Source organism: Astyanax mexicanus, chromosome 12 (assembly GCF_023375975.1).
Source record: "Astyanax mexicanus isolate ESR-SI-001 chromosome 12, AstMex3_surface, whole genome shotgun sequence".
NCBI lineage: Eukaryota > Metazoa > Chordata > Actinopteri > Characiformes > Acestrorhamphidae > Astyanax > Astyanax mexicanus.
The window spans coordinates 3228408-3255332 of NC_064419.1; the positions used below are offsets into that span (position 1 = coordinate 3228408).

General features: G+C 41.3%; 1 protein-coding gene across 1 annotated transcript in view; it reads left to right on the forward strand.

Annotated features, from left to right (window-relative positions):
• The window catches only part of plxna3 (plexin A3), a 281769-nt gene that overhangs the window by 110393 nt on the left and 144451 nt on the right, over window positions 1–26925 (forward strand). The window contains exons 4-5 of the mRNA XM_049486209.1: window positions 10616–10756; window positions 23437–23537. Of these exons, the coding sequence (XP_049342166.1) occupies window positions 10616–10756; window positions 23437–23537 (242 nt within the window). The remainder of the gene's footprint in view (window positions 1–10615; window positions 10757–23436; window positions 23538–26925) is intronic.

Sequence of the window (26925 nt, forward strand, 5' to 3'; positions counted from 1 at the left end):
TGCGTGTTTAATCTTTTGTCATTGCGCAGTGAGTGTGTGTGTGTGTGAGAGTGTGTGTGTGTGTGTGTGTGCTCACAGCCTATATGGAACGTCCCTGGAGATCAGCAGTCAGGTACATGTGTAAATATCAGCTATAATGAGTTTATTTCTGTTTCTAAGCAAAGACACTTTTCTGTATGTGCTTTTTTTTAAATGAAGACGTGTCAAAAATCTTGAGAACTACTCTTTGTTCCACAAAGTAAAAGCATTTAGATGTGAAATTGTTCAATTTATTTTATATAAATTCCCCCTCCCCCATCTGAAATGTGATTATTCCTTTTTATTACTTGAAGAACCTTAAAAAGCGTTTTGGAATAGTGTACTAATACATTTAGAATATAATTGAAAAGTTACTTTATTTCAGTAATTCAAAAGTAAGTTCAAAATGTGAAACTGGTACTTTTGTTTGGCAGTGTGGGCAGTGTGCTGGAAGTCCTGCTGGAAAATGAAATCCGCATCTCCATAAAAGTTGTCAGCAGAGGAATTAAAGCATTAAAATTGATCACTCTGTTCGTGACCTCAACCTCAGGCGTACTTGGGTTCTTCAGCAGGACAATGACCCAAAGCACACAAACCAAAAGTCCACCTCTGATTGGTTTAAAAAAAACTAAATAAAGGTTTTGGCGTGGCCTTGTCAAAGTCTTGAGATTGAGATGTTGTGGATGATCTTAAACAGGATGTTTTTTGTTCAAAAATCCTCAGTTGTGGCTGAAATAAAACAATTCTGTCAAGTAGAGTTAAACAAAATTCCTCTACAAAGATATGAAAGACTCGTTGCTAGTTACTACGGTAACGCCAATGGTGGCACAACCAAGTTATTAGATTTAAGGGGCAAACGCTTTTTTTTTTTTTTTTTACACTTTTTAGTAACCTTTAATAATTAAAATTATCTTTTAAAAAAAGTGATTTAATATTTATTCAGTTTATTTATGTCTGATATTAAAGTTTTGTTTGATAATCTAAAAAATATTGGTATGACAAAAAAAAAAAAAAAAAAAAAACATAATAAATCTGTAGTGGGCAAATTCTTTTTTTTTTTATTTTTTTTATTTTACGCCCAAAACACATCCATGATTAATTAAGAGAATTAGTATTTTTTGTGCCCTCACAATACCAAATACATATAGACACGCCCCTAAATCCAGATGCGCTGTATCTCGCTAAAATAGGGCTTGAGATTGGTCTAAAAGTCTGAAAAACCTTCAGCTAGTGTAAAATGTTCCTATATTACCTTAAAAACCAATAATGGCTCTTCTATTGCATCGCTTATAAAACCTTTATAACCTTTTATAACCCCTTTATTATAAAGAAGTGTACAGGAACATTTGCCGTGTGATCACGTTGACACGTCCGCGTGTTTGTAGGTCACGTTTCCAGAGAGATTACAGCCTGATAGGCTTCTCACGGGCTGGTCTTCTCCAATGGAGCCACCAAAATCCAATTTTCATGCTACTATCTATCACTCCGTCACTATAGCTGCATTGTATAGCTATCACTCATTCCAGCCCTCCGCCTCCCTCCCTCCTTCCCCGGCTTTTGTTTCCCACCACCCCCCACCCCCTTCATCTGCCTGATGAATGGAGCTCTCCTGGAGAGGGTCCATTCAGCCGCCCGGTCGGGGGGCCGGCTGTAAAGACGGAACCGCACGTCTCCAGTCTAATCCCTACAGCGGCCCAGTGCACACACCTTCACCACCAGTCTCTAATTCAGTCATCTGCCCATTACCGTCCTCACATCTCACAAATCTTCTCCCAGTTTGGAGTTACTGGAGGGAGGGAGTTACTGGAGCAGCCAGTAAAATGTGGCGTCTGAAGGTTCGGCTGGGACAGCTCTGATAGGTCGGAAGATGATGAACTGTGCGATTAGTGATGATAGTTTGGATTTTTACTACGTTATCATGTCTGTTTAATCCCTTTCCTCCCATCTTCACCACGAGGTTTTCACTTTTTGACATTTGTATGTATCTGACAGCTGTTGTTTACATTGTTTCAAAGTTTTGTTACGAATGGACCAATAGATTTTTTGCAAAAATGTTCTTTTTTTGACTATGTATATATATGTATATATATGTAATATTAAACAATGCAGGGCCCATGATATCATCATGATATCCTCTCTCGCGTCTGGACCAATCAAGAGCTGGACCAATCAGCACCTAGCACTCAAAACCCGAGGGAAACAGCAAAACAACAGTAATCGTCTCTTTAATCAAGCATTTAAATGGCTTTTTAAAACTAAGAACGTAAATAAAAGTGTTTTTGTTTTTCTGGAATTAAAAGTGTAAATTCAGCTGTAACCGGAAATATATGCGCCGCAAAACTGTGCTCACAATGTGTTCACATTCAAAAGCACGTGCCCAACCATGTGGATGCAACTATTGCGCATGCGCATATTGCGATAACTATGCTTAAACTATATATCGTGCAGCCCTAGAATGATAGCACAAAATCAAATGAAACATATTATACAGAAAACAGAAATGAATAATTTATTTGGGACATTGTTTGGGATTTCTTGAAATTAATGTAACAAAATAGCTAATTATTCTTAATTCAAACCTATTTTTGCAAACCTAGCAATTTGGCCATCCCTTGCTATAGACATTTGCCTGAAAAAACTCAACTAAAAGCTGTTTTTGACACATTTGAAACATATTTTTTGATTGTTTACCACCAGGGGATGCTTCAGGTATCTCCACTGGTGAGTGTAGAAGAGTTAGAGATCCTCTTTTCTGTTGTATTTCTCAATGAACCTTCATTTAGAACAGTGTACAGCAGCCATCTATGGTCTTTACAGTCTTTACGTCTCACTTCATCAGATCTTTTCCTAGTTTGAAGGAGGAAGGGTTTCCTTTTTTCCATTTGCTGGGTTGCTTAAATCAGGGTCAAAACTGAAGAATTGTATGTTTTTAAAGCAGCTATGCTTTTAGCATGCTGGCTTTCCGGCGACTTGGCTCATCCAGCATTGTTAACAGAGTGTTAGCATGCTGTAAACTAGGCTAATTCAACATGGATAACGTAGTGTTAGCATGCCAGTGACTGGGTTCATCCTACATTGCTAATAACTGGGCCCTACTAGCCATACAGAGTCGGATCCCTCAGTCTTTAAGTCCTTCAACTGACCTGATCTAGGGCTACTTGTATGGTTGTATGGAAACCATACTTCTTGTACTGCTGGTCTCTGATTTTATCCCATCCGTTCAGTGAACTCACACATGTACACCCGGAGCAATGGTTAGCCATCGCTTGGGGCCCCTGGGGCAGGGTATTGAGGCTTAAGGTTGGCCCTTACTCAAGGGCCAAACAGTCACTGCTTGGATACCTTACCTGAGCCACCACTTACCATCTGGAAAAGCCAAATGGTAACCGGAACTGTTACCCTCGGTACTCCGAACCGTTCAGCCTTTTTCCCTGCAGAGAAAAAAAGCAGCCATATAATGTACCCCCTTACCTGAGTGTGTCCTATCCCTTTTTTCCTGCTTTATCAGGACATTTTCTGCAGTTCAAAACACCCCACTACATTCATGTGGAGTATAATTGTAGAGGCTTTCATGGCCTCTGTGCATTTGTGGATGGAAACATGGAGACAGAGAGTACAGAGAGGAGATGTCCTTCCTCTCCATTTTTTTTTTTTAGTTCGGTATTTTTCTAAAAGCGAAGGAGGAACAGAAGATGGGACTTTGAAAGAGAGAGCCAGAGAGAAAGAGAGAGAGCGAGGGATGGACGAAAAAGACAGAAAGAGAGAAGAGAGGGAGAAGAGACGGAAAATGAACCCGGCTCCACTTAAATAACTCCTTTCACTCAGAGCCCCTTGAATCAGAGCACGGGCGAAAGCTTCAAAATCAATAAGAAACAAGCAACCCGACGAGCAACAACGTCCCCCTCTCCGTCCATCAACTCCCTTTTTCTTTCCTTTTTGTCTCAGCTCTGCTCTCTCTTTCTTTCTCTGTCTCTCACCCCTCTCTCTCTCTCTCTCTCTCTCTCTCTGATCGATGAGGGGAAAAATTGGGCAATGATCAATCCCCGTCAGGCTTCCGGCCGCTCACGGCTCGCCGCGAGCCCCGTACGGTGAGGTAATTAATAGATGGATCGGCTGCTGCTGCCACCGTGGCATCCCTAAAGTGGCGGCAAAGGGGGCGGAGGTAATATTTATCTAAATTCCAATTACCCCAGTGTGAGCTGTTTGATGTTGTGATAGGGTCAACTCTCAGCAGGCAGGGGGGATCTCTCTGCATTTCAAACACTCCAGGCTGAGAGATGCAGGGGGGGACGTCCCCGCCTCGCGAGCGGCCATGTGGACCCCTGGCTGTCTCGGAAATCACCTGAGGTGAGCGCCGGCATGTGTGCTAAAGCAGGTGTAGGGAGGGGGCAGTAGGACTACTTTAGCGCCGCACTTCAGGTGCTCAATATTATAATAATTGAGGCGTTTTCCTGCTGCGGCTGTTGTTTCTCTGGATCTTTGTTTGTCTGGATTTTTCTCTCAGGTGTAGATGTGGACTACAGAACAGAACAGGAGGACATACACAACCATAAAATTCAGTCAGAACTTTCCTGAATTTCATGGTTTTTATGGTTTTCATGGTTGTTTTAATATGGCACGTCAGTCAAGCCTGTTGACCCTTTGACATGTAGGGTCAAAGAAACCATTCTTAACCATGGCAAGCAATGAAAGCAGAAATCATCTGGATTTGTAAGACTGCCGTCATACAGTACAGGCCAATAGTTTGGACAAAACCTTCTCTTTTTCAATGCCTTTTCTTTATTTTCATGACTATTTACATTGTAGATTCTCACTGAAAGCATCAAAACAAATTGTGTTCTAGTTTCTTCAAAATAGAGCCACCCTTTGCTCTGATTGCTGCTTTGCACACTCTTGGCATCATTCTCTCAATGAACTTCCTCAAGAGGTGGCCACCTGAAATGATAAGTTTTCCAACAGTCTTAAAAGAAGGAAGGAGTTCCCAGAGGTGTTTATTAGCACTTGTTGCTCCTTTGCCTTCTTCACACTGTGCTCCAGCTCACCCCAAACCTCAAATCTGGATTGGGTTCAGGTCCGGTGACTGTGGAGGTTCATCTAATGTTTTTGTTAAGTACATAAAACTCCACATGTGTTCATTCATAGTTTTGATGCTTCAGTGAGAATCTACAATGTAAATATCAGTCAGGAAAATAAAGAAAACGCATTGAAAATGAGAAGGTGTACCCAAACCTTTGGCCTGTACTGTACCTGAAAACATAATCCAGAACCTCAGCTCTGCTGTCATCCAGCTAGTGTCTCTGGGATTGAACCTGTCTCAGCAACAGGATACAAGTTCTGGGAAGTTTAAAGAAGAAGAAGAAGAAGAACAGAGTATCCAGTAAACTGGTGACGAACAGATCCTTAAAGACGTCTGTTCTTTCTGCATGTTGTCTAGTACATCTTTGGTCAAGGTCATGGAAGGTCTGGAGCACACCTGTAATCTTTGGGTGCAAGGCTGGAATCATTCCATTGATGACAGGGTTGCAGGTTTGATACCCTGGCTTGCCGAGCCTCCATTGTTGGGGCCTTGAGTAACTGCTCTCTGGGTATTTGGCGATGGTTGCCTTTTCACAATATCACTAAGAGTGTGTGTGTGTTCTGAGTTTGTGTGTTCACTGATGTGCATGTGTATGTGGGGACGAATGGATAAAAAGCAGAGGCCAAAGAAAAACCAATGTGTCAAGCACAAGTATGATGTATGTATGTGCTTGTCTAGTCTTGTCTTGTCTTGTCTTGTCTTTAATCAACTGTTAATCAACCGTTAAGACTTTAAGTCTTTAAGTTTATCAACCGTATGTTGACATATCAAGTTGGTGACACTATCTATGGTGGTTGCAATGGTGCCCAAGGTGGCGCTGTTAAGTGTAAGCAAAGCCAACTCACCTATTGTGAAGAACATTCAGTACCCAGGGAAAAAAGTCTTGCCCACACAAAATTAGCGGGCATTGAACCCACAACCCTTGAAGCTGTGTAACCTGTGGTGTCGCTGTGCACTGACACAGTGATTGCCATGTAAGGTTGTGTTGCTATGCAGTTCAAGTGCTTTCATATTTTCATGTCCTTCCTGTACCGTAAAGCCTTTTTCTAAGAACATGGAAATACCTAATGTCCTGTAAAATTTTCACAGGTTGTAAAAGAGCATATCCAGTTTTAGAGTTCCCCTATTTGAGCGAGAAGAGTCTGGCCACCTCGTGAAGCATTGCTTTCAACATCCACGTACTCTCTGCGAGCGAGCCGAACCCTGGAAAGTTGACCCGCGTTTCTATAAACAGCAGAAAGGGCAGGCGGCGGCTGGCGGTTTTATTGTGGGTAGAGCAGTATCTGGCTTCTGTCGGGGTGGCAGACTATTTTGTTTAACGGGCGCACTCTGGAGTGAGACTCCTCAGTGTTTTGACTTGCCCTTAGCGCTGGGCACTCGGTGTCAGGCGCTGGCGTAAGTGCCCGTGGAGACGAGCTCCGTCTCGTTTGATTTTTTAGGCCTTAAATGGAAGCGGTTAATGAGTGGAGAGCCGTGCAGGTCATGGTCGATGACCCTTGGAGGACGTTCACTTCTTTGGAATGGTCTTAAACACTCAGTCACCCCCCCGCCCCCTTCCCCTTATCCTCCATCCCACCACCACGTCTTTCACAAGACCTGTGAAAGGTGACTCAGGGGCCGCCGGCATGGGTGTAACTTTCCTCTACGTGGAACGAGGCCTGCCTTTGACGTGCCCTCTGTCGCTAAACAGACCTTTATTACACGCCTTTGCGCGAATGTTGCCTCACTGAAAAGCTGCCCCCTTATACCGTGTATTAATTACCCTGCCACAGGTGTGCCGCCACAGGATCCACTTACCGGATCGCTCAATCCCGTCATGTTACGGGATGACAGGGGAAATTGCAGATGGTGGCTTCTGGAAATAAAGCGATGTGATAAGCCGTGGCGTCGTGCAACCGCAGCCGTGACAGCGCCACTGTGTACAGTATATTAATCACCAGGCCACAGGTGTGCAACTGTGGGGTCCTCTTACTGGAAAGCTGTGGAATGATGGGAGAAAAAAAAAGCAGATGCGGGGGGCAGTTGGAGATGAGGTGCGAGAGGAAAGTGATGATCATTGATTTTTGCAGGGATTTTTAAATTAATTTTGCCACTAATTTTCAACTTTTCACATTATTATTATTATTATTATTAAGTTTTTTTTTTATCTTGCTTTTCAAAGAAAATATAATTGCACGAACATGTCCAAATGTTTGTGGACACTCCATCTAATTAATGCATTAATGCATGCATGCTTTACTGTTGTTTCTGTGGTTGTCACAGATGTGCAAAAGCACATATTTAGCTTGTCTATTTTCTTTGGTTGTCTAAACTACTAAATTACCTAATGCCAGTTGTGTTCTAAAGTGTTAGAAAGCTTCTTTTAAGCATTAAAAAATGGAAAAGAGGAGCTGGAACGATCTCTGGAATGATGCTGGTTCTCCATACAATTTCCAAACTGTAAAATCTGTACAGTAGAGACAGTTACTCCAACAAAATTAGGACAATCTCATTTTTAATACTCTTGATTTTGAGATACCTTGTTGAATACCATAAAACAACATTAGGGTTCCAGGGTTCCTCGAATTGCTCCGACGTGTCGCTGAGCGCCGCCGCGTTTTCACGCCCTCACGACTGCCAGCGGCTGGCAACGGCCTCCAGGCGTGACACTACAGCTGGTGGCGCATGCATTGACAAACTGCGGCCCGAGTCCCTCAGATTCCAGGACCTTCTGTCCCGCTGCTGGTTGACTCATGCGCTCCGGCTTGGCCGGCGTCTTGCGACACCCGATATGGCCGCCTTCGGCTAATTGATGCCACCTTGTCAACACTAATTACTGCGAGCGTGGCTACGAGGAGGCAGCTAATTAGCAGACTAACGATGTTTGTCACTTTGGGCCGACCCAGATATTTAGGACGAGGCCCGAGCTCGGGGTGCATCTGGTCCGTTTTCCTTCTCTTCTTCTTCTTCTTCTTCTTCTGCTTCTTCTCTTATTGGTTTCTCGTCTAGCTTCTGCTCCCCTTTTCCTTTTTACGTCTTTGTCTTCACTTGAGCGTTGGGTATCACTTTAAAATAAGACTACCTTTATAAAGGGTTTATAAATGGTTTACAATTAGTTTATTAATGGTTAAAAATTAGGTTGTAAACGCCTTAAAAATCATTAATAATCAGTTATTACACATACATAGAAAGGTCAACAATATAGATGGCTGTGGGTTCACTATTTGGCAAACAGGTCATTGTTGCCCTTTCTATGTGTTATAACTGATTGTTAATGATCCCATATAGCTTGTGAACCCACATAGTGCCTGTCGAGAAGTATTGCCAATAGAATAGGACTCTCCAGAGCGGATCTTCCCAGCTAATTAGCAGACAAGCGAAGTTTAGGATGATATTTAGGACTAGGCCTGAGCTGGATGCATCTGGTCCGTATTCCTGCTCCTTTTCTGTACATTCTCCTATTGGTTTCTCTTTTCGATACTGCCCCCCCCCACACCTTTTCTTTTCTGTTTCAGCATTATTGCGCTTTACTCCGGCGCTTATTGCTGCCTTGTGTCACTTTTCCATCAGTGCTGATGAGGACTGAGGCGCGAGAGCTACAGCAGCTGCTTTCTCTGTTTGTTCGGGGAGGGAAAATAAGTGAGGTAGCTGAGGATGTCAGAAGCACTCTTTCTGTATCTCTCTCTATTTCTTTCTGTATCTCTCTCTATCTCCCTTTTCTCTCTCATATGCTGTCTTTTTTAAACCGCATCACTTCAAAGATGTTTTGGATTTGACATTTTTAGAGCTGTTTTTATGGAGCATGCTCACTCCTCTAATTATCAGCACGAGGAAACAAAGGAGCTGCTAATGATGAAGTGGCGGGGGGTTGTTAGTGCCTACATGTGTGTGCTGCTGTGTGTTACATGCCTGCACTCGTGCATAATGCTGTATGTTGCCATCACGCAAAAACAAGAACCTTGTATCTCCACGATTTCAATTTTGAAGGGGAAAGAAAGAAAGTCGATTAAAAAAGATTTTAATCCAAGTCAATCTAAGTCATTTTGGAGCCTTTCCATTGGTTGGTTTATTGCTAAATATGGGCATAAATAAAAAAATAAATAAAAAAAAACTCCCAGATTATTTTTGGGGTCAAGTGTGGAAGCAGTTCAGTCATTAAAATGTATTTTATGTCTCGTCTGTACATAAGCAAGAACATCTTCATTTTCAGTGGAAGTCAATTGAAATAGATTGGAAACCAAGTCAATCTAAGCCATTTTGGAGCATTTCCATTGGTTCGTTCTTTGCAAAATGTGGGAAGAAGGTAAAAAACAACTCTTAAATTAACTTTATATTCTAAACAAAAAGCGTTTGGGGTCAACTATAGAAGAATTCAGTTTTTAATATGTGTTACGTGTTGCTTTCATACTTAAAGAATAATTTGGTCTCTCAAAATTGGGCGCTTTAAAGGAAAATGGAAACAAATCTTCAATTTTAATAGAAGTCAGTGATCTAAGTCATTTTGGAGTTTTTCATTGGTTCGTTCTTCGCAAAATGTGAACAGAAGGTTAAAAAACAATCTCCAGATTATAACAAAAGTTATAAAAGTTCATAACAAACAGCGTTTGGGATCAAGTGGGGAAGCAGTTCAGTTATTAATATGTATTTTATGCTGCTTCCATACTTAAAGAATAATAATCTGGTATCTTTAAAACGGAAAAATTGAAAAAAAAAAAAAAACTTAATTTTCAATGGAAGTCTATTATTAATTCATTTTTGTGGATTTTTGGTGAAGTTTTACTGTGTTGGTTTTGACCTTTGTAGCCCATTTTTAGTCATTTTAGTCATTAAAATAATAATCAATGATGATCAAATAATAGTAATTAATTCAGCAGTCAGCTGTGTTAGTAAGTATATCTGTGAGTCCAGTTGTTCCACAAAGTCTGTGGTCTATTTGTGTCAATTTTTGTGTTTTTTTTTTTTGTATTAATTGCTGCTTTAATTGCTACAATATATGTTACAGTTCACTTTAGTAAGTATCATTTTAATTGTGGGATCAGTACCATGTGTATTGGTCTTTTTTATTGTTAAATTTGGGAGTTTTTGGTCAGATTTATATTAATCAATACAGAACTACAGGTTTGGGGTCATATATGGAAGCAGTGTAGTCGTTAAAACGTATTTATGTAAATTTTTCATGCAGAATCTTAAGCAGTAAACTGTATCGCTGCCGTTTCTGGTACGTCTTGCCGTCGCAAGCACATCCAAAGCTGCTTTTCTGGGTCAGCTGAAGCTCTTAGAACTTCTGAGACGAATGAGCAAATTAGACTGCGGCAGAACAGAACATCACGTCTGTCAGGAAGTCGGAGAGAAAACCGAGCGGCAGGAAGAATTCCGACACTCAGACCGTCCCACCTACCCGTCTCACCCCCACCCGTCTCCCCCTCACCCGTCTCACCCCTCACCCATCTCCCTCCCGAGTCAGACCTTCCGGCCGTAAACAGAAGTGTAGAAATCAGGTGCACTCATCTAAATCCAATCTCCCTCTTTTTCTCTCCTCAGATCCGAGTGGACGGCATTCCTCCTCCTTCCCAGAATGCCCTGCTGTACGAGACGGTCACGGTTTCCGAGGGCAACCCCATCCTACGCGACATGGTGTTCAGTCCTGATTACCAGTACATCTACCTGCTGAGCGATAAACAGGTAACATCTGCTTCCTCCACCAACTGAGCACAGATTGGATGGTGTGGGATGTTTACTGTTATTTTAAGACGGTACGGTACAGTGTGTTTAGCATGGGATGAGCTAGCAGTTCTACATAGCGATGTACAATCACAAATTGCGGGATCAATTGCATAATAACATTTGTAACGTTTTTCGATTTGACTTGGATAAAAACAGGAGTAAAACATAAAAAGCAGCAACAGGAGCTCCTCAGATAAAGTGTTGTTCTCATTTCTCTCCAGGTAGGATAGTGCTAAGCTACAGTCACTCTAGTATGTTAGCTTATATGCTAGTATGTTATGCTAACTGGCTAGCGTTAGTTAGCAAACAGCATCTCTGTCAGTATTGTCATGTGATCAATTTGTGAAAAAAAAAAAACAAAACGTATGAACGTTTACAGATTAACTGCATTCATTAGCGCATTAATGTTGACAGCCCACGTTTAAAAATGAATTTTAAAATGAATTTTAAAAGTTATACTGGGGTGTCTAGTCTGCATCAGCATGGGCAGATATGTATGTGTGTAATATCAGGTATCGGCATTAGCCCAGAATTTTCACATCGGTACATCCCAAGTTGATCAATAAGGTTCGTAACATGACTTAAGCCTTAGCCGTCAATTAGCAGGGTAAGAGCACAGTTTCGCTCAAAATATTGCAATGCACGTCTTGGTTGGTGCACGTCTTGCTGGCGCATCTGTGACCAAGACAGCAAGTCTTTTTTGTGATGCATCAAGAGCCATGGTATCCAGGGTAATGTCAGCATACCACCAAGAAGGACCAACCACATCCAACAGGATTAACTGTGGACGCTGTAAGAGGAAGCTGTCTGAAAGGGATGTTCGGGTGCTAACCCGGATTGTATCCAAAAAACATAAAACCACGGCTGATCAAATCACGCAGAATTCAATGTGCACCTCAACTCTCCTGTTTCCACCAGAACTGTCCGTCACCACAATAAATTACTGTGCTCTAAAACCAGGTGTTTCAGTTACATATATATCTGTATGTATATATATTGTAAATAGTATTTGATTAAATCTAGAGCAGAGAGACTGTGACGGCTGTGAGCTCCTACAGTATGTGAGGTTTTTGGAAGCCTCACAGCCGCCGCTCCTCTGGTACAGCTCTATTGTTTTGGACGGTGTCGACGTGTACGCGGCGTGTACGTGATTTACGCTCCTGCCATTTGTTTTTAATTTACATCCGAGCCGTTCACAATCGTAACGGGTGTGAAAACGCTCGCGCCGCTCTGCTGAACACAACTTCTTCTCTCAGAAGAATAAAGAATAAAGAGACGTTTGTCAGGCTGAGCGTCGCCCGGGCCAAACCCCTTCCAGCCCCCTCCCACCCGAGCCGTCAACGCTCGGCTTTGTTTTAAGAACCAGAGCCGGAATCTGGGATATGTTGTTTTAACATCTGCGCCGCGGGGAGACGGAATATGAACCACTGGCTGATGTGTGTGAATGGAAGCCCCAGCTGGTGGTCTTACAAAGACGCATCTCCATCCAGAGGCTGGCGTGGCAGCAGCCTCTTCTCGACATGCTCTCCGTTGTAGAGCTGGGGGGGAAGAAGAAGAAGAGGAGGAAGAGGAAGAAGAAGAAGCGAAGGGAAGGGGAAGGAAGGTTACGGAGAAGTTCTTCCTCCACAGCTGAGAAAGACACTTAACACAGTACAGCTGCAGAAAGAATGACTCCCTATTCCTCTCATTCTCTTCCTCTCAGCTATTCTACCCTTAGTTCTCTTCAAAATCGTTCCTCTCAGTGCTCGTTTGTAGCAGTGGCAGCGGCCGTGGCAGCGCCCGTGGCAGCAGCAGTGGCAGGCGGTGGCGGCGTAACGCAGAGATGAGCTGAAATTGCTCTCATTGTATAGCTTTCTCAAAGGGCAAGTGTGTGTGTGGATGTGTGTTTTCCTCTATTCTATCAGAGAGACGTGTCCTCCACGCTCTCGCGCTGAATAGCGGCGCGAGGGCTCCCGGAGAAAGCCCGGCTCAGCCTCCGCCTCCGCCCCTGCCCCTGCCACAGCGCCAGGGTCTTCAGCAGGGACGACGTTTACAGATTATTGACTATGATCTCCGGTGCTAAAGCTGCTAATGTTAGCCCGTGGCGTGGCGGCTGCGTAGGCAGAAACAGGTCATAAAGAGAGCGGCGGCGTCCTTCACTTAACCAGGATTTACACTGATGATCACACAGCTCCACTCTTACACGATGCAACCCGGAGTCTTAGCCTGTTTTGTAGTGTTTTGCTGGTGTAACATACACTCAATATAGAGAGAGGGTGCTTTTCATGGCGGGGTGCTGAATTCGGCACAACACCGGCAAGTTTATGATGCAGTGGGTAAAAACGTAAGCGAGCTCAGGCATGATTCAACACTCATCCCTGTGAATTGGTCCTCTACTAAACACACTCATCCCAAATGACTAGACTCAAATGTCCACACTCATCCATGTGAATTGGTACTATATTGACCACACTCATCCCTGAGAATCAGCACTATACTAACCATACTCACCCCAAATGACCACACACTCCCAAATGTTCACACTCATCCCTGTGAATTGGTACTATGCACTAACCACACTCATACCAAATGACCTTTTACTCCCAAATGTTCACACTCGTCCCTGTGAATTGGTCCTCTACTAACCATACTCATCCCTGTGAATTGGTAGTTTACTAACCACACTCATCCCGGTGAGTTGGTACTATACTAACCAAACTCATCCATATGAATCAGCACTACACTAACCATACTTACCCCAAATGACCACCTACTCCTAAATGTCCACACTCCTCCCAAATGACCTTTAACTCCCAAATGTCCACACTCATCCCTGTGAATTGGTACTCTACTAACCACACTCATCCCTGTAAATCAGCACTATACTAACTACACTTACCCCAAATGACCCCCTACTCCTAAATGTCCACACTCATCCCAAATGGCCTTTAACTCCTAAATGTCCACACTCATCCCTGTGTATTGGTATTCTACTAGCCACACTCATCCCAAATGACTCTTTAGACTCAAATGTCCACACTCATCCCTGTGTATTGGTACTCTACTAACCACACTCATCCCTGTGAATTGGTCCTCTACTAACCACACTCATCCCAAATGACTCTTTAGACTCAAATGTCCACACTCATCCCTGTGAATTGGTACTATACTAACCACACTCATCCCTATGAATCAGCACTATAAAAACCATACTTACCCCAAATGACCACCTACTCCCAAATGTCCATACTCATCCCAAATGAGCTTTTACTCCCAAATGTCCACACTCATCCCTTTGAATAGGTACAATACAAACCACACTCATCCCAAATTACGTTTTACTTCTAAATTTCCTAAATGTAAATTGGTACTGTACCAACCACACTTATCCCTGTGAATTGATACTATACAAACCACACTCATCCCAAATGACTTCTTACTCCCAAATGTCCCCACTCATCCCAGTGAATTGGTACTTTACTTACCACACTCATCCCAAATGATCGTTTACTCCCAAAAGTCCACACTCATTCCAAATGTCCACACTCATCCATGTAAGTTGGTACTATACTGACACACTCATCCCAAATAACCTTTTACTTCCAAATGTCCACACTCATTCCTGTGAATTGGTACGTTACTTACCACACTCATCCCAAATGATCGTTTACTCCCGAATGTCCACTCCTCCCTGTGAACTGGTACTGTACTAAAAACACTCATCCATTTGAATTGGTACTTTACTAAACACTCATCCCAAATGACCTTTTACTCCCAGATGTCCACACTCATGCCTGTGACCCAGTATGAGGACAAAAGCTGGAGTCTCTGGGTCTAGGGGGACAATAGACAGATCTCAGGAGGGGAGGACATTTTAGCTCAGTGAGCCGCTCCCTTTTGGGGGATCCCTAACCGCCGCTACTGTAATACTTTAAGCGCCAGACTGGAAGAGGAAGAATAGCTCCTCTCTTCCTCTCGTCCTTCGCTCTCTCGCTCCGACAATGGAGTCACTCATGTGGAAAAGCTCCCCCAGCGAGAGCCACGTATTGATATTTGTGTGAAAGGCTGGCGGGGATGCGTTCGCTGTGTGTTAAAGTGGGCATCGAGCGGCCGGGGATTGATCGTTCGGGGTCCTCTGCTGATTAAAAGCTTCTTTATGTTCGGATCATAATCGTCCTCTTGATTTAAACCTGTTGGCCGCGGCGCCGGATTCAGTTCAGGCTTTCGTTTCATTCATAGTTTCGTCTCTAGTTTCCTCTTTTATGACAGACGGCTTGCGTTAAGTGACCTTGTCCCTCTTTTCCTGAGTCTGAGGATCTGATCGTATTTGATAGTCAAGAAAAAAAGAGCATGCAGTGACTTGAATGGCCTCGACGTTCCGAATGATTTCTTTTTATATCTATAAATCCTGTTTGCTGCCAAAGGCTGTGAGTAAATGAGACAGGAGGTCTGTTTTTTACACTCTTCTGAACGGTAATTGTGAAGCACTTTCTCCGCCTTAAGCTCTTTGTCCAATCAGATGCATCTCAGCAGATGAAAGGGGTGCCGTTATCCTGTATTACCTGTATAATTTCGTTGGAATGAAATACGGAATTATTTTCCGTATATTTCACTTTTTGAGATGATGTAAATCTTGCTTGTATGGTGTCTTTGTCTTCACACTGGTTAAGAAAGTAGTTTAAAGTACGGAATTGTTTTCTTGTACAGAATTACGGAATTCATATCCGTATTTTACTTTTTGGGAAAGGTTGAGAAAAACGAATGTGCATGGTGTGTTATCATCCTGTACTACCAATGCTCTTTATGCTATTCTGCACACTGGTGAAGTAGAGAAAGTGGTTTGGCATAAAATACGGAATTATTTTCCGTATTTTACTTTCTGAGATGATGTGAATCTGGTTTGTATGGTGTGCTGTTTTAATAATACTATATTACCAATTTCCTATTTCCTTGTCTTAAGCTGATTAAGAAAGTAGTTTGAAATACGGAAATGTTTTCTTCTACAGAATTACAGAATTCACGTCCGTATTTCACTTTTTTAGATGATGTAAATCTTGTATGTATGGTGTGCTGCAATCATCCTGTATTAGAAATTCCCTTATCTTTGTCTTAACACTGGTTAAAAAAATTAGTTTAAAATACGGAAATGTCCTCCTATACAGAATTACGGATTCATTTTCTGTAATGCACATTTTCAGATGACGTGAATCTGATGTATGGTGTGCTGTTGCCTTATCTGTATCTTAATATTGGCTAAGACAGTAGTTTGAAATACGGAATTGTTTTCATTTACGGTTTTCAATCACTGAATTCTTTTCCGTATTTTACTTTTTGAGATAATCTGGTGAATCTGGTGAATCTGGTGTGTATGGTGGTCTGTTACCATGCTTTATTCCCAATTTCCTAAACCATGTCTTAACACTTGCAAAAATAAAAGTGGTTTGAATTTTAAATAAATCAATATGTACAAATATATATATTTGTATAATAAAATACGGAATTATTTTCCGTATTTTATAGATAATGTAGATAATGTGAATCTGGTAGGCATGATGTGTAGTTATCATACTACTTGACCACTTATCTTATGCTTATTTATTTATTTTTTTTTACACTCAAAGAAAGTGGTTGAAAGTTTGGCATAAAATACGGAATATCTAAAATTCTGTTTACGGAATTACAGATTTTTTTTTTCTCTGATTTATTGCGTTTAAGATAATGTAAATAATGTAGAACCTCCTTCCTTATGCTTTTCTTTACATTGATAAAGTAAAGATAGTATTGGTTTGTCATGAAATATATATTTATATATATATATTTATATAAATATATATATATATATATATATATATATATATATATATATCAGTATTTTGCTTTTTGCCGTTATGTATGTGTTGCAGTATTTATTTATTTATTTTTTTTACATCAAGGTTCATTTTTAACAAAAATTTAGATTTTTTTTTTTTTTTGGAAAAATAATGCAAATTAAAACTTCCCATTGAATTCCTTTAGAATTTAAGCTTTTTAAAAGTTACCCTTTAAGTAAAATCAGCTGCTGTAAATAAGATCCGCCCAGACAAAATCCATACAGGTGCTTCTACAGCGCAGACGTGGGACATGAAGATGAATCTCTGCAGTGTGGAATATGAAATATGACATGAATGGCAGCGAGTCAATAATTGATGCTCCTTGCTGACCACAGCAGTGGGCGGATTTTAATATTTCATTAGCGGCAGGTGCACAGGTAGGCAAAAGGTCGTGTTTGCTCACAAAACGGGCCGGCGGCGCCGCGAGCGCACGGACGTGTTTCAATTACGGTGGGAAAATGCCATGGATGCAGGGAGTTGTGCTGTTTACAATTCCACCAGCGTCTAACTGAAACAAGGGAGAACACAGTCTCGCTCTCAGCCAATCCAGAACCTTCTGCTCAACATTTACTGCTGTAAACTGAGCTTCTATAGCCAGCGTCCTCCACAGCAGGGGTGTCCAAACTTTTTTTGTTGGGGGCCAGAAGGAGAAATATATTTGAAGTCACGGGACACAGACTCTGTAATAAAACAAATAATGAAATATACCACTTTAAATAATACATTTTTCCTGATTACTTTCCTTTACACACCATTTTACTTGACTTAGTCTCTTTATCTTTTACAGTGTTGTGTAAACTAAGATTTTTCAAATTGATGTTTAATTTCATGATGTCTCTTAATATTAAACTCCTTAATTACAGCAACTTTTAGACTAATTTGCCCTTTTTCTGCGCTAAAACTGCGCACCCTCTCTGCTTTTAGACTCTTTGCCCCGTTTTTCTGCGCTAGAAATGCGCACTCTCTCCGCTTTAAGACTCTTTGGCCCGTTTTTCTGCGCTAGAAATGCGCACTCTCTCTGCTTTTAGACTCTTTGGCCTGATTTTCTGCGCTAGAAATGCGCACTCTCTCCGCTTTTAGACTCTTTGGCCCGTTTTTCTGCGCTAGAAATGCGCACTCTCTCTGCTTTTAGACTCTTTGGCCTGATTTTCTGCGCTAGAAATGCACACTCTCTCCGCTTTTAGACTCTTTGGCCCGTTTTTTCTGCGCTAGAAATGCGCACTCTCTCCGCTTTTAGATTTTTGACTGTGGACTGTGGTTAGGTTAGGGTAGCTTGCTTTGGATTAGCATTAGCTTAGGTTAGCCTAGCCTAGCCTAGCCTGGCTGGTTATCGCTCCGGCTATCAGACTGCATCTGAGGGAAATTATGGATTTTCTTTCTCTTTTTTCCACAAAACACGAGCCTGGGCTGTGGGCGAGCGTGCCATGGCTGGGCGCTAGCCTGTGCTAAGCTAATGTTGCTGCTGCTGGTGCTTCTGCTAATGGAGGCGATGATATGAAACTATCCTGTGTGTGTATATATATGTGTGATGGAGAGAGAGAGGGGGAGAGAGAGAGAGAGAGAGAGAGAGAGAATCAGAAAGCTGGACTGGAGGCAGCAGATTATAAAACTGTATTTATGCGTTGTTGCTGCGTGGCGGAATAAATTTACATAGAGCTCAAACACACTACACCTCGCCCACCCTCTCACACACTCACACACACACACACACACACACACACACACACACACACACACACACAGATGCATGTGTGCACACTCACTCACTCACATTTTGACTCCTGACACACTCTTTCTCTCTCTCTTTCTCTCTCTCTCTGTTTCTCTGTGTTTCTTGCTCTTTCTCTCTTTTTCTCACTGTTTTTTCTCCTTCTATCTCTGTTTGTCTTTTCCTCACTCACGTTTTGTCACACATTCTCTCCTCTCTTATCTCTACTCTTCTCTCCATCTCTCTCTTTTTCTCACTTTCTCTGACTCACTCTCCCGTCTGTGTCTTTCTCTCTCTCTCTACAATTCTCTTTTCTCACAGTCTTCCTCTCCCTCTTTCGCTCACTCTCTCTCACTCACTCACTCTCCCGTCTCCATTGCTCTCATTTTCTCACCTTTTGTCTTTTTTCTCACTCAATCCTTTCTCTCTCTCTCTCTCTCTCTCTCTCTCTCTCTCTCCCTCACACACGTTCTTATCACATGTCCTCATTTTCTCACACTGCCTTTTTTTCTTACTCCCTTTCTGTCCTATCTCTCTCTTTCTCTCTCTCTCTCTCTCTCTCACACACACACTTTTTGCTTCTCTCTTTTTCTCACCGTCTATCTCTCTCTTTCTCTTACTCTTTCTCTTACTCACTCACTCTCTTGTCTGTCTCCATTGCTCTTATTTTCTCACCCTCTGTCTTTTTCTCTCACTCCCTCTCTATCCTTTTATCTCTCTTTCTCTTACTCTTCACTTTCTGCTTCTCTCTCTTTTCTCACCATGTCTTTCTCTTCCAGTTCCCTCATTCACTCTCCCTCTCTCTCCCTCTCTCTGTTTCTCTCTATTATTTTTCTCCTTCTATCCCTCTCCTCTTTCTGTTTCTCTCTCTGTCTTTTCCTCACTCACGTTTTGTCACACATTCTCTTCTCTTTTATCTCTACTCTTCTCTCCATCTCTCTCTTTTTCTCACTTTCTCTGACGCTCCTGTCTATGTTGCTCTCATTCGCTCACTCTCTCTCTCCCTCTCTCCCTTTCTCTCTCTCTCTCTCTCTCTCTCTCTGTGTCTCTGAGCAGTTGAAAGGCGGGGGTCTGTCCCTGTTGGGTGGGATTGTTTACTCCCCGCTCTGCGTTTTCTCACTCCTCTCTGTAATCTCCACTCTGATCAAAGCAGAGAAAGGAGCACTTTCAGAAGTGCAGCTTTAAAGCAGCCGTCGAGAAACACACACTCCTCTGTCTGTCTCATTCAAGGACGTTCAGCTCATACTGTACCTTCAGTTCTGTTCTCGATTCCACCAGCTGATAAAACTGAGCCTTGAATAGCGAGTAAAGTCAGATTCACTCTTACAGTGTGAGAGAGGGGCAGCTGAGAGAGGACGGGGGAAAGTAGGGGACAGAACTCTCAAACTGAACCCTCTTAAACCCTAAACCACTGTGTATACAGTATATACAATCGCTGTCACTATGATCAGGTGATCGCTGGTTCAAATCCTGGTTATGCTGCTTGCCGTCATCTACCGGAGCCCTGAGAGAGCAGTACAGTAGATGACGCTCTTCTCTTTCCTTTCATCACTCAGTCCTAGGGTGATGTGGATCAGCACAAGGCTGCGTCTGTGAGCTGATGTATAAGAACCGAGCCTTTGTGCTTTCCACTGAGCGTTAGCGCTGTGATGCTACTCGATAATGCTAAAGCATCAGCATCAGTTCCAAAATAGGCGGAGTCTGACTTCACATGTATCAGAGGAGGCATGTGCAAGTCTTAACCCTCCTGGTGTTGTGGCATCACTAGTGATGGAGGATGCCATGACATGGCTAGCCACATTGTCACATTTTCTCTTCTACCTTTCTGGCGTTAAACGGAAAGAACCATTTAAAAGGATAAATGAGAATTAGCCTTTATACAAATTCATATTTTCAAAAAACTGGAAGTTGGAAGGGTTCAGCTATTGTTAAACAGTCCTTTTGTCCAACATTATCATTGTAAGTATAGGCTTAACTGGTAAAATTCTAGTAAAAATGCTGGCGATAAAGGTAAAACTGTGAAAAGGAAGCTTTGGTTTCGAGGAATTTAGCTAAATTGCCATCTATTATACCAAAAAGAGCAATTACACGCTTTATGTACAGTGTTTGAGTGGTCTAACAGGTTTGAATGCTGCTTTGTCATCAGCAGCTGGAGTCCGAGAGAGAGCACAATTAGCAATGTGCTCTGTGGTTGCGTAGATGGCGCTCTTTCCACCCAATCATTATCCTCCTAGTGTTGAGGGCATTACTATACTAGTGATAAGGGGAGTCCTAATAAGTGGTTTGGCTAATTGGGCTTCCAAATTTGGGAGAAATTAGGATAAAATAAAAAATAAATCCTAAAAAAACAGAGCACCGTTAAGTCTAGCGCTGTTTCTGTGTGTTTTCAGTTTACAGTTTGTGTGTGCGAGATGCTTCAGATAAAGTATGTTGATGACCTTTCGTGTCCTCGTTTGCGATCCTGCAGTAATGATCTTTTCAGCATTGATTTCACGTTTCAGCACGTCTACAAATGACGTTAGATCAGCGAAGATCTAACCACTGTTTGCTCAGTCTGTTGACAGCATTACTGTAGCATCACTGTTAAAACAGCTCTGTTCAAGCACTTCAGTTTCTGAATCAGTTTCTCTGATTTTGCTATTTATAGGTTTACGTTTGAGTCAAATGAACATTGTTGATTTATTCTATAAACTACTGACAATTAGAAAATTAGAAATGGCTGAAATAACAACAAAAAAGATGGAGAGCTTTCAGACCTCAAATAATAAAGCAAAGAAAACAAGTTTATATTCATAAAGTTTTAACCCTGGTTTTTAATTACAGTATTAATGCATCTTGGCATCATGTTCTCCTCCACCAGTCTTACACACTGCTTTTGGATAACTTTTTGCTGCTTTACTCCTGGTGCAAAAATGAATGCAGTTCAGATTACAAAGAGTTACTTCAGCTTGCAACACAGAGACCATACAATTTATCATAATATACATGATCTACAAGTTTTTACCTGAGGTAACCTAAAGGAGGTAACCATGAAATGACTACACACTGATGGTGAGTGTCGGAAAATGTGGGAAGAAGCCAATGGAAAAGAAGCTGCCAATGGCAACAGACTCTACAAACTCTAAGACTAGTTATTAAAAGGTTGGTTCAACTCAAAGTTGGTTCAACTCATTTTTAGTTCAAGCAACTTTTTAAGGGGGGTTACATTGTACCTGACCTCAGTAATGCTCAAATTATTCAATATTCCAGATTATGGGGCCTCCGAGTTGTCCAGCGGTCTAAGCACTATGCCATTATGATCAAGAGATTCAAATCCTGTTCATGCAGCTTGCCATCAGCTGCTATCAGAGCCCTGAGAGAGCACAATTGTCTCTGCTCTCTCTGGGTGGGTACAGTAGATGGCGCTCTCTCTTTCCCCTCATCGCTCCTAGGGGTGATGTGGATCAGCACAAGGCTGCATCTGTGAGCTGATGTATTGAAAACAATACCAATATACATATATATATATATATATATATATATATATATATATATATATATATATATATATATATATATATATATATATATATCTATCCAGATTCTCTAGTATCAGGCATATTTTCTGAAGAGTAGCACTGAGAATAGACAGTAGAAAACATGAGCTCCTACATATCGACCTTCTTCACATTTAAACTCCTGCTGTTAGTCCTACCAGTCCTACTCCCTCGCTCTCTCTTACATAAGCCGACGTGCGGATGGGCGTTTGGCTGGAGGCAAGCTCACGCATTCTCAGATATCGAGTTACCATGTTTTTTCTTCTTTCTAAGTCAGGATTTCTGCAGCTGTATCAGTATCAGTGTACCAGCGTTTCCCTCGCCGCTCTTTTCCAGCTCCTCTTTATTCTGCTGTTGAGCTGGAGTTCTCTGCTGTGCTGAGCTAAGCTCCCGCTCCCAGCTATATACACACACGAGTGTGTGTGTGTGTGTGTTTGTGAGAGAGAGAAAGCTGCTTTCTGTCACTGCGTGTTTGCAGTATTGTTCAGAAGGAAAGGGCCTGGAACTACTGGGATGGAAGTGTTTACAAACAGGCCTGAACTTTGACACCAGTTGAAGGCGACCCGTATTTAATTCAAGCCAGAGATGGAAACTCGGCTCAACTCAGCTCAAGCCAGTGCAGCTACTGAAAACTGGTTTATTTCTCATTTTTTATCCCATTTTCTCCCCAATTTACAAGGTCAATCACCCAACCCACTCATTAGGACTACTTTAGGACCCCTATCACTAGTGATGCCCAACACCAGGAGGGTGAAAACTAGCACATTGCCGAGTTTTAAGAGTTCAGAAATCAATATTTGGTGGAATAATCCTGGTTTTTAATCACAGTTTTAATTCATGCATCTTGGCATCATGTTCTCCTCCACCAGTCTTACACACTGCTTTTGGATAACTTTATGCTGCTTTACTCCTGGTGCAAAAATTCAAGAGTTTCAGCTCGTCCATCTTCCTCTTGACTACAGAGAGTTAACTTCAGCTTGTTCTTAGAGCCTACAACACAACACAGAGAGACCATACAGTTTTCAGCTACTGAAAACTGGTTTATTTCTCATTTTTTATCCCATTTTCTCCCCAATTTACAAGGTCAACTCACTCATTAGGACTCCTTTAGGACTCCCTCTATCACTAGTGATGCCCCACAACACCAGGAGGGTGACAACTAGCACATTGCCGAGTAGCATCACAACGCTTACGCTCGGAGGAAAACGCAGCAGCGACTCGGTTCTTATACATCAGCTCACAGACGCAGCCTTGTGCTGATCCACATCACCCTAGGATTAAGTGATGAGGGGAAAGAGAAGAGCGTCATCTAGATTTTCTAGATTCAGATACACTGCACAATCAGACCCTCAATGTAGTTGATTTATCGTTTGTTATTTATTAATTAATACTGCTTACTTCTTGAATGCTGGGGTTATATCTTCAGTAACACTGGAAATATTTGTGGAAATATAATTGTGGATAATATGTGTGTGTGTGTGTGTGTGTTTAAAGAGCAGTTGTATAAACTGTACTGTGTTTTGTGTTGTTGTGTGTTTGTTGTAGGTCAGCCGAGTCCCTGTGGAGAGCTGTTCTCAGTACAGGAGCTGTAAGAGCTGCCTGGGCTCGGGGGACCCTCACTGTGGCTGGTGTGTCCTTCACAACAAGTAAGTCAGTCTGTTTACATCACTGAGCAGTCCAGCTGTTCACCATTACCCACCGCACACTGTGCTAGGCTTTAATTGGCTTTTTTTCACAGATAAATTACATTTATATTATATATTACACTGTGAATTAATATGAGTTACGTGTGTGTTTACAGTGGCAATAAAAAAAAAGAAATCATACAACTCCGGAATCAGTTTCTCTGATTTTGCTTTTTATAGGTATAAGTTTGAGTAAAATAAACATTGTTGTTTTATTCTTTAAACTAAAAAAAAAAAAAAACATTTCTTCCAAATTCCAAATAAAATCATTCTCATTTAGAGCTTTTATTTGCACAAAATGAGTTTTTAAAGAGTTCCTGGTTTTTAATCACAGTTTTCCTGCATCTTGGCATCATGTTCTCCTCCACTAGTCTTACACACTGCTTTTGGATAACTTTTGATTATATTCCAGAAGTTTTCAATTTGATAAAATCAAAGAAACTCATCATTTTCTAAGCTGTATATATAAAAATAATTCCCCTACAGGGATGCATTGAGTGGTCCAGCCTGTTTAAAGCACTGCCACTTTGATTGGGAGATCGTTGGTTTGAATCCCGGTCATGCAGCTTGCCCTCAGCTGTCAAAGCCCTGAGAAAGCAAAATTGGCCTTGCACAAGGTGTTTGTGAGCTGATGTATCAAAAACAAGTCGCTGCGCTTTCCTCCAAACGATCTGGCTACTGTCGGAGGAGGCGTGTCCTCCGGCTAGTCTTCACCCTCCTTGTGTCGTGGCATCACTAGTGAATGAGTGGCACAATTGTCGTGGCTAAATTGGGAGAAAAGAGAGTTTTTAAAAAAATCTGAAATAAATTAAATAATAAATAATTCCCCTACAGAAAAAAGTATAACAAACATCTGCGAGATTTAAAAAAAAAAAGTTAAGTTTAAAATAAGGCTACTGCAAGCATTCATATATGTATGTGTTATACTGCTAGTCTAACACGTCTTTGTCACCGCTGTACCGGAAAATGGCCCACCGTCCAGAAAACATCTGGTGAGGGGTGGTCCCATGGTGGTCCCATTCCACAGAGGCAGAGGGGTTGGGATGATAAATTATGTTGCAACAGATGGGCTACAGTCAGTAATTATAAACCAACATTGTGCACCTCTGTCGGCTCTATATGGTGTTTCTCTGGGAAAATCACCAGTAAATGTAGTTATAATGAGTGTAGAATTACAGTACCTGGCAACAATCTGTATGTGCGTGTGCATGTGTATATATGTGTATATACACAGTACCAGTTAAAAGTCTGGAAACACCTTACAATTCAATGTTTTTTCATTATTTGATTTGTTTTCTTCATGGTAGATTAATACTAAAGTCATCCAAACTATGAAGAAAAACACATTAAAATTATTCAGTAAACAACAAGTTAAACAAACCAGAATATGTTTTAGATTTTAGATTATTCAAAGTAGCACCTCTTGCTTAGATGACAGATATTTTCAGTCAGATTTATAAGGTAGAGTCTCCTGGAATTCAGGCTTTCAGTTAACAGCTGTGCTGAACTCATCAAGAGTTAATTACTTGAATTTCTTTCTTTAATTACTGAATCTCTATCTATCTATCTATCTGTCTAGCTATCTAGCTATCTAGCTATCTATCTCAGACTTTCTCTCTCTCTTTTTATGTTTCTCTAGTTGCATTCTCTGAATGCATCTTTCACTTTCTCTCTCCCTCTTTTTTTGTTGCTTTTTTGTTTCTCCTTTTTCCTCTCTCTTTCACTCTATTTCTCACTATATTTTACTTTTATATTCTTCTACTTTTACTTATTCTACTTCCCCATGTTCCCTGTCCCTGTTGCTGTTTATACTTCACTTTTTGTTTGTTTCTCTCTCTTTTTTCACACACTGTATTTTTCTGTAGATATGGCTCCCTAATTTTGTCTCTATGTATACATCCTTCCATCCATCCATTCATCCATCAATTTCAATCTCTCTCTATATATAAATACAGCTCTGGAAAAAAAACAAGAGTTCAGTTTCTAAATCAGTTTCTCTGATTTTTCTATTTATAGATTTATATTTTAGTAAAATGAACTTTATTGTTTTATTCTATAAACTACAGACAACATTTATCCCAAATTCTGAATAAAAAATGTGTAATTTAGAGCATTATTTTGCAGAAAATGAGAAAAGTCTGAAATAACAAAAAAAAGACAGAGATTTCAGACCTCAAATAATGCAAACATTTTTTTTGCATCTTGGCATCATGTTCTTTTCCTCCACCAGTCTTACACACTGCTTTTGGATAACTTTATGCTGCTTTACTCCTGGTGCAGAAATTCAAGCAGTTCAGTTTGGTGGTTTGATGGTTTGTGATCATCCATCTTCCTCTTGATTATATTTCAGAGGTTTTCAATTTGATAAAATCAAAGAAACTCATCATTTTTTAAGTGCTCTCTTATTTTTTTCACAGCTGTGTTTCTTTCTATGTTTCACTTTCTCTCGTTCTTGCTCTCTCTCTTTCTTAACACAGCTTTAAGTTGCTTCCTAAACAGTTCCAATTGAACTGAATCGTTTCATTGCTTTGTCAGAAGTAGATTTACGTCTATATCTGTCCAAATTCTCTATAGTTCACTTATATCTGTTTCTGGAAGGCTGACCCGCGGGCAGACGCTCAGTGGCCGCTGTTGGCTCTCTGCCAGGCCTGTTCTGGTCTTGGTAATGGATGAGCTCCTGGAGAAAGTGCTGAGAGTCTAAGAGCGGGCTGGGTTCCGTCAGCGGCTCGACTCGGCTCGGATCGGATCGGCCGTGGGAGGAGGAACATGTGTGAGAGCGCAACATGTGCACTAATTTATGGAGCGAGAGGCTTTGACGTGTGTGTGTAAGTGTGTAAGTGTGTGTGTGCGTTCCCAAACCAGTCGGGAAGTGAGGTCTCAGAACACAGATGGACACGGTGGCCCTGGAAGCTCTTTCTTAGGAGTGAAAAACATAGATTTTTTTTTTCTCTCATCCATGAAATCTGCGAAATGTCTTCTGTCTACAGGGTTCGTACGGTCATGGAAAACCTGGAAAAGTCTTGGAAAACCTGGAAAAGTCATGGAAAACCTTGAAAAGTCATGGAAAACCTGGAAAAGTCATGGAAAACCTGGAAAAGTCATGGAAAACTTGGAAAAGTCATGGAATTTAAAACAAAATAGCAATTTCCAGGCCTGGATAAGTTTTGGAAAAATTTAAATACCCAGAAAGTCACAATAAATTTGGTCTACAACTCTTGTGTTTCCATTAATCAATGGAGGAAATTTATTTTATCTATAGTTAATTCAATAATTTGGCCCTACTCAATAAAAAAAACGGTTCCACTTTAAAATAAGACTACCTTTATAAAGGGTTTATAAATGGTTTACA